Source organism: Mixophyes fleayi, chromosome 1 (assembly GCF_038048845.1).
Source record: "Mixophyes fleayi isolate aMixFle1 chromosome 1, aMixFle1.hap1, whole genome shotgun sequence".
Lineage (NCBI taxonomy): Eukaryota > Metazoa > Chordata > Amphibia > Anura > Limnodynastidae > Mixophyes > Mixophyes fleayi.
In genome coordinates, this window is record NC_134402.1 from 171,826,435 (window position 1) to 171,839,869 (window position 13,435).

At 38.9% G+C, this 13,435-nt stretch overlaps 1 protein-coding gene across 1 annotated transcript in view; it reads right to left on the reverse strand.

Annotated features, from left to right (window-relative positions):
• FRAS1 (Fraser extracellular matrix complex subunit 1) overlaps window positions 1-13,435 on the reverse strand; it is a 410,417-nt gene that overhangs the window by 139,150 nt on the left and 257,832 nt on the right. Inside the window, exon 24 of the mRNA XM_075203987.1 lies at window positions 6,587-6,727. Within this exon, the coding sequence (XP_075060088.1) occupies window positions 6,587-6,727 (141 nt within the window). The remainder of the gene's footprint in view (window positions 1-6,586; window positions 6,728-13,435) is intronic.

Below are 13,435 nucleotides of genomic sequence, written 5' to 3' on the forward strand. Positions count from 1 at the left end.
ATGTCAGAGGAGGAGAGGTACATTTGCGTGTCATCAGTGTAGAGGTTGTACTGGAGGCCAAATGAGCGTAATAGTTTTCCAAGAGAAGAGATGAACAGTGAGAAAAATATTGGGCCAAGAACAGAGCCCTGAGGGACCCCAACATTTAGAGAGTGGAGGGGCGAATGTGCCAGAGGTAGAGACTCTAAAAGAGTTATATGATAGATTGAAAGTGAACCAGTAAAGAACTGTGTCACAAAGGCCAATAGAGGGAAAGGTGTATAGGATAAGAGTGTGATAAATAGTGTCAAAAGCAGCAGAGAGGTCCAGAAGATGAGTAAGGAAAAGTGACACTTAGACTTTGCTGTAAGAAGATTATTGATCACTGTTGTGAGTGCAGTCTCAGTGGAACATCGAGGGCAAAAGCTGATTGCAGAGATGAGAATTAAGTTAGAGTAGATAAAGTCACATAGGTGGTAGTTGGAAAGAGAGGCCGTCAAGAGATTTTTATTTTAGGGCTGGTGAAATAAGAGCATGTTTAAAGTAGGATGGAAATATGCCAATGGAGAGAAACGAGTTAAAGAGGTGAGATAGTGGTGGGCATGCAGTGTGGAAGAGAGAGCAGTGATATTTAGAGGATATAATGTTGAGAGGGCAGGTTGTAGGGTGAGATGATTAGAGCAAAATTTTTGTCTTCAGTTACTGGAGAGAATGAACGGAGGGTGGATTGGGAGTGTAGGAGTTGAGTAGGGTGTGCTGGATTAGGCATGTGAATATATCTTGTTGCATGGTGTCATTTTTGTCTTTGAAATAGTTAGCAAAATCATGGGCTGTGAGGGATGAAGAGGAGGAGATGCTGGTGGGCAGGCAAGCGAGTTGACGGTGGCAAAGAGGTGATGGGGATTAGAACACTGGGTGGGTATTAGAGAAGTGAGGTAAGTTTGCTTGACAAGTGAAAGAGCAGTGTTGTAAGATGAAAGCAATAATTTATAGTGGAGGAAGTCACCTAGAAACAAGGCTTCCTTAAGTGGCACTCAGCAATGTCAAACAATTTTTCAGTTTTGCTTGGTGTGCTATGGTTCAAGTTTGGATAGTCAGACAATATATGAGCTGAATTGTCTGGAAATAAATGTATTACTTTGTTGTAGAAAGAGGCGGCCTGATCAGGGCTGAATGGGTTAGCCATAGGAGAGCATAGCTGTTTTAGTGAAAATGTGAAGTGGGTGGGGTATTTAGTGTGATGCTGTATGCATGTGGTTTATGTGCATGGGGAGGGGGCATGAGGTAAGATGAGGCTGAAGGAAAGTAGGTTAATGCCGGAGAACAAGAAGACCAATTTGGAGAAAAAGTGTCCATTGCAGTGGGTGGGAAATGAAGTCTACTGGGAGAGACCAAAGGAAGAAGTAAGTGAAAGAAGTATTGTGGCAGCAGACACAATGGGGTTGTCTTAGGGTATTTTGAAATCACCTAGTATGAGAGTAGGCAGTTCAAAGGATAGGAAATAAGTGATCCAGTCATCAAAATTTTCAAGGAATTGAGAAACTGGACCTGGAATTGTGGCTGAGGGAGAGTCCCCTGTGTTAAAGAGCTGCAAGGGATGTAGTGTCAGATAAGCTAAGCCAGCATTCTGTTATGGAAAGGACGTTGAAAGATTCTGAAATTAATAGATCATGCATGGATGCAAGTTTGTTACAAACAGATCTTAGGTTCCAAAGTACACAAGAAAAGGGGAAAGTAGAGAGCATGTAAGGATAAGGTTGGAGGGATTGGAAGTACAAGGTGGAAGGAAAGTTTAGGGGTGGGAACGAGGAGCGTGAGTGTTAAGACTGATGCTAATTTGTATCTGGCTTGCAGTACATCTATGCTACCAGAGGTATTGCTATTTTGCCATTTGCCATTTCCACCTCACCTGTAGGAGTTAACCACCTTCCCTGATCATCACCTGCACCTGTTACACTGCTTTATATAGCCCTCCCAAACAATGCTCTTAGCAGTTCATTATTGTTTGCTGCTTTTGGTCCCTGTCAGTAATCCTGTGTGATAGTGCCTGTTGTGCTTCTGATTATCTGACTTCTGCCTGTTCCATCATTTTTCAATATTGCCTGTGTCCCAAGACCCCAGCTTTGTTTTGACCTTGCTCCTGCCTGGTACTTTTGATCATCTCACCTGCCTAGTATCCAGCTCACAAGCTTCCCAGCTCCACCTGGACTTCCAGTTTTCCTGTGCCTGCAGATCATCTCACCTGCCTGGTATCCTGCTCACAAACTTCCCAGCTCGACCTGGACCTTCAGACTCTCTATGGCTGCAGATGACCTCACCTACCTGGTAACCAGAGTTCTCAGCCCTATCTGGCAAACCAGTGCTTGTGTTATCTGCCATTTCATGTGCTACATCTCAGTTATTCCTGTATGTTCCGTGTTTAAATAAACCACTTCATTTCAGTAACACAACTCTCCATGGTTCTGTTACTGGGAATACTGTGACCAGAGAATGGCACAGGGTGCTGGGTTAGCAGCAGCCATGAGAAGGTGCAGAGCAAGATGAGGATGATTTGTGGGTGTGAGGTTTGTTTCTGCTTATGTAGGCTGGGAAGTGTGATGGGTGCAGGGAACAAAATGGCTCGCAGTACAGGCTAGCAAGGAGGGAAGTAGTGAAGGGAAAATTATAATAGGAGAGGGAGAAATAGGATGCTGGATAGAGAAGAGGAGTTTGGAGAGAAGTGTGGTGAAAGTAAGTAGGAGAAAGAGTGTAGGTAAATTGTGCAGGTGCATTAGGAGTAAAGTGATCGATGTGGATGAATGTTGGTCAGCTTAGATAGATAAGCAAATCAAAATGGATTTCCCTGAATGCCATTCACCTGGCAGAGACAATTTATTCAGTTCAATGTAACTCTCATGAGTAGAGGTGTAATGTACAGACAAAGCCGCCCAAGGAGCAAGCACTTGACTCATGAGGACCACATATTGTCTCTGGGACTGCCTGTAGCAGACCACTGTCTATAGTCTTGTCATTTTGGGAAGCAGTGTATTATATGTTCATCTGTACCACTTCATGTTTGGCATGTACATGTGCTAATAACCAACAAGAAATTGTATTTAAGTGTTGGAAACTAGGTGTATATAAATATTTTTTTTTTCCAGAAAGGACCTTATACATTTATATACAAAATTAAATTTATTTAATGTGTACAAACAGATTCAGTCTGAAATTAGGACAAGGTTTGGTAAGGTCAATGCATTCAAACTGTAATAGAGTCTAGTTCTAATTTGGATTGTAAACTATGCAGTGAAAATAATAAATACAATGAAGCAGGTACTGAGGCATTTTGCTTCTCTCTTGTAATTTTCAGAGATGTGATACCTTTTCATTCATTATTAATCTGTTCCATAATATGTATCATGAATCACTGGTACAATTTCAAACACTGTTTAATGTGGAGTTCATGAACATATAAGTAAATATCAGCATATAAATATTATTAGAGCACACGGGTGATATTTTCACAACTAACAAGAAAAACAATTTGAGGAAGAGAGAAGAACGAAGCGCAGACTAAAGCATATTAAAAAATGATAAATATACAAAGACACAATAGGGATATGAGGTGAATGGTAAGATGAAGGAAAATATTAGATAACAAGAGGAGAAATGAGAATTTAGATGACAGTTAAATGCATTAATATTTATACAGAAAATGTTGATGACCTGATTATCTCATGGCCAGGCAGGAAGTGGGGAAGGAAGAAGTACATTGTAAAAGGTCATCAATAAGGAGTTAATGAATAATGGATTGTCAGAAAGCCTGGGTTATATCCTCAGGAGGTAATAATGTCCGTGAATCTAGTATTCCATGTTTATTTCCAAAAAGGGAGCATCATTACTTCTCTGAGCAGCAAATAAATGTATGCAGATTCAAGTTTCTGTGACTGCCAGATATACAGAGAACAATGAAGAGGAGGCTGTGAAATGTTGTGGCAGCAACTATTGGAATTGAAAGTGATATGTAAACTTAATAAAAGCAGTCTCAAGTAATGAGCAGAGCTCTGCCGGTAGTGAATATTTTCCTTATCTATAGGTTTCTTTAAGTCCAAGTCTTTAGAAGCTCATTACTCTCACCAATGGTGAGCTTGTAAGGGTCGCATGGGACATTTTTCACTCGGGCTGCACTCTACTTGTTAGTTCTTGCCACTCTAATTAGTGAAATATAGACAGTAGATGGCTCCCAGCACTCTGTTTGGTGAATACTGCTGGCCATTAGCCATTTACTGTGCTGATTGGTGAATGGGGGCACTATTCACCAGCCAGACTGCTGAGATCTGTTTACAGAGTATGATGGCTTTCCGCATGCAGCGAGACAAGTAAGAGATAGGTAAGTAATCTATATGAGTTGTGTCACGAACAAACATATGGGGTCTGTATTGTGTTGCTATCAGTAATTTGGTGTGCCAGCATTGTAAAGCCATCAGAGATCTGAGGTTATATGCACTGTAAAGCCACCCGAGATTTGCAGGTATCTGCATTGAAAAGCCACCAGAGATGGGGGTGGGTGGGAGTCTGCATTGTAAAGTGGGGGGCCTCACTGCAAAGCCATGTCTTGTGCTTTTACATATACAGTAGGCCACTCTTTTCCATCAACATAATAACAATGACCATTTTTATTCTGCTTTATTAAAATGGTTGTTCCCTTTTGGACAATCTCACTTTAAAGGATAATTCAACCCAAAAATTAGGATTTGGGTGGAATATTACATATAAAACGGGAGCAGGAGAGAGGTGAACCGTGCCTGGCAAGTACAAGATGGCAGACGACCCAATGGATCACATGAATGCTGGTCCCCAGGTAAGTAATATTTTGGGATTGTGTTTTAATTATGATATTCTAACAAAAACCAAAAAATCACAGTGGCCATCCCTTTAATAAACCTGCATTTCACCTGCCATAAATCTGCCTTCTGAAATTTATTGGCATGGATACAGAATAATTCTACAGGATAGCTATGTTTACTAATCATCTGTTTAATAAGATTTTTTAGTGTTATGGATTTTATTATTATTTTATGGTTGTTTCTTTCCATTGTGTTTTTAGAACATGGATATGCACTGTTGCAGCTATACAACTGTATTATTTTCATCAATTAGACCCAAATTCCTCTGTCCCACTTATTTTCTCAAAACTACCCCCCCACAACATGAACTGTCTGCAACCATTAAGATAAATTCCTCAACTAGCTCCCAAAAATGTCTGTCTGAGATTCATATAATATCATATACCTGGTGCATGTTTGTGAGGTGTATAGTACATTTGGGATGCTTATGGCTATGTATAATAATTTGAGTTATATACATTCTGTCAAGAAATCACTGTGAGTGAGTAATAGGGTCTGTGAATGCTACCAAAGGTTCGTCTGTTTTAACTCAATTTAACTATCCTTTTTGGGTGATTTGAAAATGGGGAGGTTTGCTTACAGCCTTTTCATTATTCAGACATCTGTAACTGTGCTCATTAAAGAAAATCACCTGTGGTGGTTGTAAATACACATTATCTGCAAGTCATTTTTTTACTTCTCCATTGGGAACAAAAAAGCATCATGGGACATGGTTACCTTCAAAGCTACCATAAAACCTCTAGCAGAGGCACCTTGACAGCTGTACCCGGGAAAATAATCAAACTGAAGAGCTGTTAACACAATAGGTGCTGACTCAATACATACTGTACATCATCAACATCTATTAAGGGCCAGATGGCTTTTCTGAAAACAGAATGACTAAACACACACACATCAAAAACACAATCTATTTGCAATATTTCATCAGTGTGTCAAAGACAGACTTGGCTTATAAAGCCAGCATGGGAAAATCACACTCTTCCCAGTGCTGTCATGAATCAATCCTCATACAGGTGAGAACTGGAAAGCACTGTGAACCAAGTTGCATGACTGTGTTGGCATGTACAGACAATATACTATACACACTGTGCAAACCACATTCAGGCAGTAGATGTTTCCACAAGTCTAATGCTGCATATCATCAATGGGCAGTTAAAGACCTATGTGACTGAGAATGGTTAGGTCTTGACAGACTATTTGTCATGTTAAGACTTTGATATGATTTGTGTTCCTTTCAATAGAAACCGGATAAATGTATTGCTAAAATGTTGTAAAATGTGTTTACATTTGGTGCTATTTTTTATAATCTCATTGTCTATTGCATATAAACAATAATTTCTCTAGATTTTATATTCTCAAGTGTTGGAGTTTTCAACTACAATTCCTCATACTGATGTAATTTTACAATTCTTGTTTTGTATAAAAGACTATGAATGGTATAAATCATATATTACTTAACTATATAGCTGATTTAATATCTACCATCATCAGCTGGGACAGTCTAGTAGTGGCTGTCAGAACAGGCTAGGAGTTATACTTCAATCACAGATTACAGTTACGGAAACATGAAACCAACTAAAAAGTGAATGTTATCCCAGTGGGGCAACAATATTTTCATGGGATACTTTTGAAATTGCTCCAAGAATAAATGTAATCAAATGCACAGTTTTGGGAAGTAAAGATGTTCAGTGATAAAAATAAGGGGATATATAGAAACCTACCTCTGCAGCTGTCTCCATCCTTGTAATAAGAAGGTGGACAGTGCTCTACACAAGCACCGTTATGTAAAATGTAGTGGTCCATACATAGCAAGCAGTCAGTGTTCAAAGGGCCTTTGCATGCATTGCAGCTCCAGTCACACTCTGTAAATGCATAAAGTAAAAAATATAATAGATATAGAAACAAAATCTGACATAAGAGAAGTTCTAAAGACACTAAAGTATACATGACACCGAAATGATATTTAAAGTGTACCTATCACTACACGCAACTGTGGGCCATGATAACCATTAATAAGGCTGCACTTTAAATAAAATTAGTTCTTAGTTCAGCATGCAAAAATGGCTGCCTCAATTAGATGTAAATAGTGACGAATAACAATCTTCAAGTTCTGCCTTTGCTTTTCCCTTCTGCAGAAAAGTCATTCCTCACTGTATCTGTAAATATGCATTTTGCTGAATTTATCGTATATTCCAAGAGCTAGGAAATGAGGATCAATTCATTCTGCTCTGTGTTGGGGATTTAATTCTGGATGGAACAAAAATGGTAGGGGGTATTCTGCACAGAACACTGAATGTCAAATTCTGCCAATATGCAAAATTAAATGGAAAGTAATGCAAATATTCTGAGGAACAGTTTTGAAAAAGTTACTAATATCTAGTTGTAAGGAACAGGGTGAACAGTAAAGCAGATATATTCTATATAGATGTTTTTCTATATAGAAATCATAATTTAGAATTTCACAGAAACATTAATTTTATTATGATGTTGTTCTTCTGTTTCATTTTTTGTATAAACTGCAGTACCAGTTTACACCCTAAGATGTCACTGTTGTCTACAGTGGAAGCCTATAGCAGTGGACCTCTTTAATTGTCCATACATATCAGTAGAAACAGAGGATCTGTGTATGTAGGCATATACATTAAGACAGGGGTGGCCAGACTTTTGGATTCCGTGATCTACTCTAAAGACAAAGTGTTTTGCTATCTACTGTAGTAAATAATGTAATATTTATTAGGCCAACTAGGCAATGGAATGTAAAATAACATAAAACATACACAATTGTATGGAACGGGTGGCAGGCCCTATCTGCAATACAATTATGTCATAAGATCACATGATCAACACAGAGACCAAGGTGGGAATAATCTTATATTATCAACCATTAATTTTCTAACAGTATTGTCATAATTAAAATATCTAAAATTAATGAAAGCTTATGTTTCTAAATGGACAGTGCCAGCGAAAATACTTTATTATATTTAATTCATTGTTCATTTTTCTAGACAGAGGCCTCCAAAACAGAGTTCCACCACTTTTGCCTCTTCATAAAGTTATCTGAGCTTGCCCACTATTATAATGTCAATCATGTTATCTGTTCTCATTAAGGGAGAATGCAGTCATGAATAACATGATTGTTCGCAATCTAGTCAGTGGGGGCGGGAGGGTAGGCAACTAATTTTGCAATCTAACAAACAACTTGCCTTGGTAGATCACGATCAACTAGAAGTACAGTTCCTCCATTGTTATAAAATAGGAAAGCACAGTGGCACAGTGGTTAGCATGGGTTTGATTCCGACCAGGGCTCTATCTGTGTGGAGTTTGTATGCCCTGTGTGGGTTTTTCCAGGGTGATCTGGCTTCCATTCCCATCCAAAAACATACTGGTATGTTAATTGGCTTCTGACAAAATGGACCCTAGTGTATGTGTTAGAAAATTTAGAACGTATGCTCCAATGGGTCAGAGACTGATGTACATGATTACATATTCTCATATAGCGCTGTATGATTGATTCTATATAAAAGAATGATAACAATAATAATTAGAGCAGTCTTTTTTTCTTCCCAATAAGGAAGGGATTTTCAATTAACTGATTGTTCAGTTTCCATCATTATACCTGGCAGTGAAAGTGTGGATGAGGGAAAAAGATACTTTATTGTTACAAAATAAGAAAACAAAATCATATTTTATTTCACTAGAAAACAAAATAAAGACAAAAGAATTGCAAAGTGTATGTCTGGGCTTTGCCTGTCTTTATAACTGTATCCTGATCGATACTGCACATCCTAATTCAGCAGTAATCCCCTCTTGTGGTGATGAATAAAAATAGTTTTTGCTCTCTTCTTTGATACACTCAGATGGGAATAACAACAGAAGTCAGAATTTGGAATGAAAACTTCTGAGAGGCAGAGAAGTCTAATTGGCAAAACATTCCAGCCATTGATGTAAACAAACAAGTTCACATTGGGTCAGGGGCATTCACCTAATAGCAATAAGAAGTCTATTCGAGGTTAGTTACAGATGATTTTTTTCTTCAGACACTTTTATTATTTTTCCATGTTATAATATTAGCAAAATTCCATAGATGTATCTTACGCTTTTCACCTATGCCTGATTGATCACATTTCCAATTTCATCCGCTATTATAGGAACATACAATAGCCTACAAAGGTATAGGTCAACTCTGGCAATAGTTTGGTATTATCATGCTGATACCCTAGGTCATTTTATTTTGAAAAAAACTTAACAATAGGACCCACACTTGGATATTGTAGGTAGAGATATACAAATATTATCCGTATACCTTTGTCCTGACAGGGGGCAAACTGAGTGATGTCTCAGTTGTCAAGGTCTCTTCAATACGATCTGTGATGTTTTAAAGATTGCATTGCAAACAATAACCCTCTAGTGTATATAGTACAATAATACTTCCCTATGCTCTATATACATGTGTATAGATAGAAGAGAAAATAACACACTCAGATGTTTTGTTTGCAGCAGCCCTTATGATGAATGCATTTTCTGTGACTGAAATGTTGATCATTAATAAAGCACAGAGGATTTCGGCAAACAAAACCTGTGTGTGTGTTCATTTCGCTTCCATTGCATTTTTTGGAACAGAATTGTGCTTATACATCAAAAGTGCTATGTTCCCATACCTGTAAGTATATGCTTTCCTTTGTAAGGTATTCTGCACAAAGTACATTTATCAATATGCGTGGGAGATGCAATATTGCATTTTATTCGCATATTTCAGTTAAGCAGCACCCCAAGAGGTAACATTATCATAACAAATGGTAGGAGATTTGCTTTACCTAACCAAGAAATATATTTTTATCATTAATATGGGACTACCACTGATTTATGCTAGAACAGCACCAGATAATGAAGGTAATCTATGAAGGACACAACCTCCCTAGTGCAGTGCATTTACTTATGCACAAATGGGGCAGCACGGTGGCTAAGTGGTTAGCACTTCTGCCTCACACCGCTGGGGTCATGAGTTCAATTCCCGACCATGGCTTTATCTGTGTGGAGTTTGTATGTTCTCCCTGTGTTTATGTGGGTTTCCCCCGGGTGCTCTGGTTTCCTCCCACACTCCAAAAACATACTGGTAGGTTAATTGGCTGCTATCAAAATGGACCCTAGTGTCTCTCTCTCTCTTTCTTTCTGTCGTCTGTGTGTATATGTTAGGGAATTTAGACTGTAAGCTCCAATCGGGCAGAGACTGATGTGACTGAGTTCTCGCTGTTAAGGAGTACAGCGTTGCGGAATCAGTGGCGCTATATAAATAAATCGTGATGATGCTGATGAATTGTGTCTACTATTACAATTCTTCACTTCCACATTGTGCATAGTCATGGTCCATCTGAGTATGTGATGGGTGCGATCATTGGGATTTAGAAGGTAGGATGATGATGATCATCATTTATTTATATAGCGACACTAATTATGCAGTGTAATAGCGTTGAGGGTAGTCAGGACGAGCCGGGTCAAGCCAATAGGATAATGCAGTACTGAGGAAAATCCACAAGAATGGTCAGGGAAGCCGAGATCAAACCAGGAGAGAACACAAGCAGAAACAGGATCCAGGAGGGAAGTGAAAAGAAGCCGGGTCAATTCAGGAGAAGTATAAACAAGATGCAAGGAAATGCTGGAGGCAGGATACCTAATGGTGTCAGAGTCAGGTTTATATAGTAGGGCCCTGGGAATGATAGGTCGGCGATCACGAACATCATAGACCGCCTTCCGAGGGCTAAGAATAGCGTCCCGTTGCCGCTCCAAAGGCCGGGGTAGACTGCTATGTTGCCTAGCAACAGAGCTCCCTCGGACGGAAATGACAGGCAGCCGTTCCCACTTCATGATCGCGATGCGAGAATGGTGCCTGACAAGCATACAGTCTAAATGCCCTAATATACACACACACACACACACACACACACACTAGGGTCAATTTTATAGCAGCCAATTAATCTACTCGTATATATTTTTGGACTGTGGAAGGAAATTAGAGCACCTGGAGGAAACCCACAAATTCCACACTGTCATGGTCGGGAATAGAACTCATGATCTCAGTGCTGTGAGGCAGAAGTGCTAACCACTAAACCACCGTGCTGCCCAAACCCCAGGACATCACTCACACTACTGAACATACTACAACTTAATGTGCCCTGCTACTGTATTTAATCTGCTCAGTTATTAGATAAACCTTCAAACTCTTTCTCCAAAAATACTGCCTGCATGACTCTTGCAGTATTTTTGTTTCACATTACTCAGGGAAGTACTGTAAAGGGATGTCAGGGCTGCCTTTACATCGAGTGACAAGAATTTGCATTTCATTATTTAAACACACTTGATTACATCCACATATATTCATGCACATACATGTACAATCGGTGTACTTGCAAATTCATAGAACATGGTAGGTAGGGTGAGTTTCTTATCACTGAAGACTTTTGTTACATACCAACGATATTTAGACTGCTTGATCAATGTAAATCACCCTTACTGGTTTAAAACAAAAACAACAACACATTTATCAGCATAATATTCCTTTAAAGGTACCTTACCACATACTTGGCTCACGTATACATCTACTTTTACAATCAACAAAAGAAGCAAATAAGAAATTGTCAGGTTGTCATAGTAGCTGTTAGATGAGATTATATACAAGTGCTTTTAGAGCTGCGAGGAGACAATAAGCTCTCCATCCTAAATCTATGTTAAACAGTGCTATCATAACATCTCAGCAATGCATCACTTGGAGATCACACAATGGATTCAATTACAAACATTCTGTATGTAAAACCTCTCACTTGGCTAGTACCACAGCTTCTAGCTATTATTCCCTGCTGCGGTATAAATCTGTAACAATGAGAGGGAACATTTGTATCAACAGATGTTTCTGCTGTACTAGTGCTTGTTTTATCTTTTTACTTGGGGTCTGCTTTGACTTTGTAGCCTGGAGACAGATACACCACACGATATGAGGTTAATTGCCATGTCAATGTGATAAATTTATCAAACTTCTCGATTACAAAGAACTCTGCTATTGACTGAGATACCTAAATCTACAGGAATTCTGCAAAAGTCTAAAAAAAAAACAATGGTGTTACATAATCTACAAACAATCCCACATTCCTATTATCAACTATTACATCCATAGGTAGTCTGGAACACTGAAGGTGACAATATATAGAACCATCAGTTATTTTATAAACAAAGTTTTGTAGTTTTGTTGAGTATAACAAGGCCTGCCTTTACTCCTGGAGATATTTAAAAATAATCACTGATTCTACCATTTAAAAATAAATAAATATAAGCCTATATGTTATTGAACGTTTTTTCAAAGAAAACATCTAAGGGATAGGAGGGGTACAAAACGGAAAGAGGGGAAGGGTTGGACAGGGTATAAACTTTACAAGTTAACAGCATAATACACAATACAATACAATACAATGTCTTCTTTACAATTTTCAATCTGTCAGAAGGGTATGGGTATAATAAAATAAAGTCGAACCTATTAGTGAGTGTCAAGCATATTTCAGACCCAAGGGAAGGGTTGACGAGTTCATACAGGCGAGGAGGGAGTGTTAGTAAGGGGATGTATAGAGTAGGATGGATTCTAGATCTGTTATACTGTCTCACTTATCCTGTAATCCGCCATGCTAGATAACATCAAATCGCAAAAACCACGCAGAGAAGTTAAATCAGATGTCTCTTAATAGCTAAGACAGGGAGATTAGGACGGTCGTGCAGATTATTCATTATGAGTTTGATTAGCTATTGATTCTACCCTTTTTGTATAACAATTTGGCCAATAAAACAAGTCTGCATTTGAATGAAATGTAATTTTCATTGCGATGAGATTGCAGTTTATCACCCATGTCATGATATGTAAACAAATAGGCAAATTGAATGACTCATGTCCGTATTATTTGATTTGCAAAAATGTCCCTTTCAAAGTGTGTGCGGTATTTTGAGACCGTCTTACTCAGTCTCTTTTAACTTTATTTTTCCTTGCCTTTCCTTACCTTGCTACTGACACTGGTGGAGTTAGCTTCCTTCCTGGATAGTAAAAAGCAGGCTCTTTGAAATGCAAAAATCCCATTTACATTCTCTAAGACCCTGCTCAACCAACCTCTTTCTTGTATATAGTAAATATAAAAGTCTACGCATCCTTATTAAAATTGCAGTTGTTTGTGATGTAAAACCTTAAATCAGGATATATCATATCAGAGCTTTTACCACTCTTAATGTGACCTTGCACTCAGTGTTGGACTGGCCCACCATGGATCCGGGAAAATGTTTAGTAGGCCCCACTGCTTAAGTGGTCCCGCTCCCTGCCTTAGGGGGAGCAGAGCCTATCCTGTCACCAGCCCTCTCTCACTACATGCAGGGCTTGGTAGACTGGACTGTACTGCATTGAAGTTGTTCTGGCAAGTGTCAATATTTGTTCTCTTCCTGGTGTAATGGCACAGGGCATGCCTGTCCACCACCCAACATTCAGCTGCAGAATAAGGGACAATGTTTGAATGAAATGGGGTTGCTCAGCACTGTGACAGAGACAT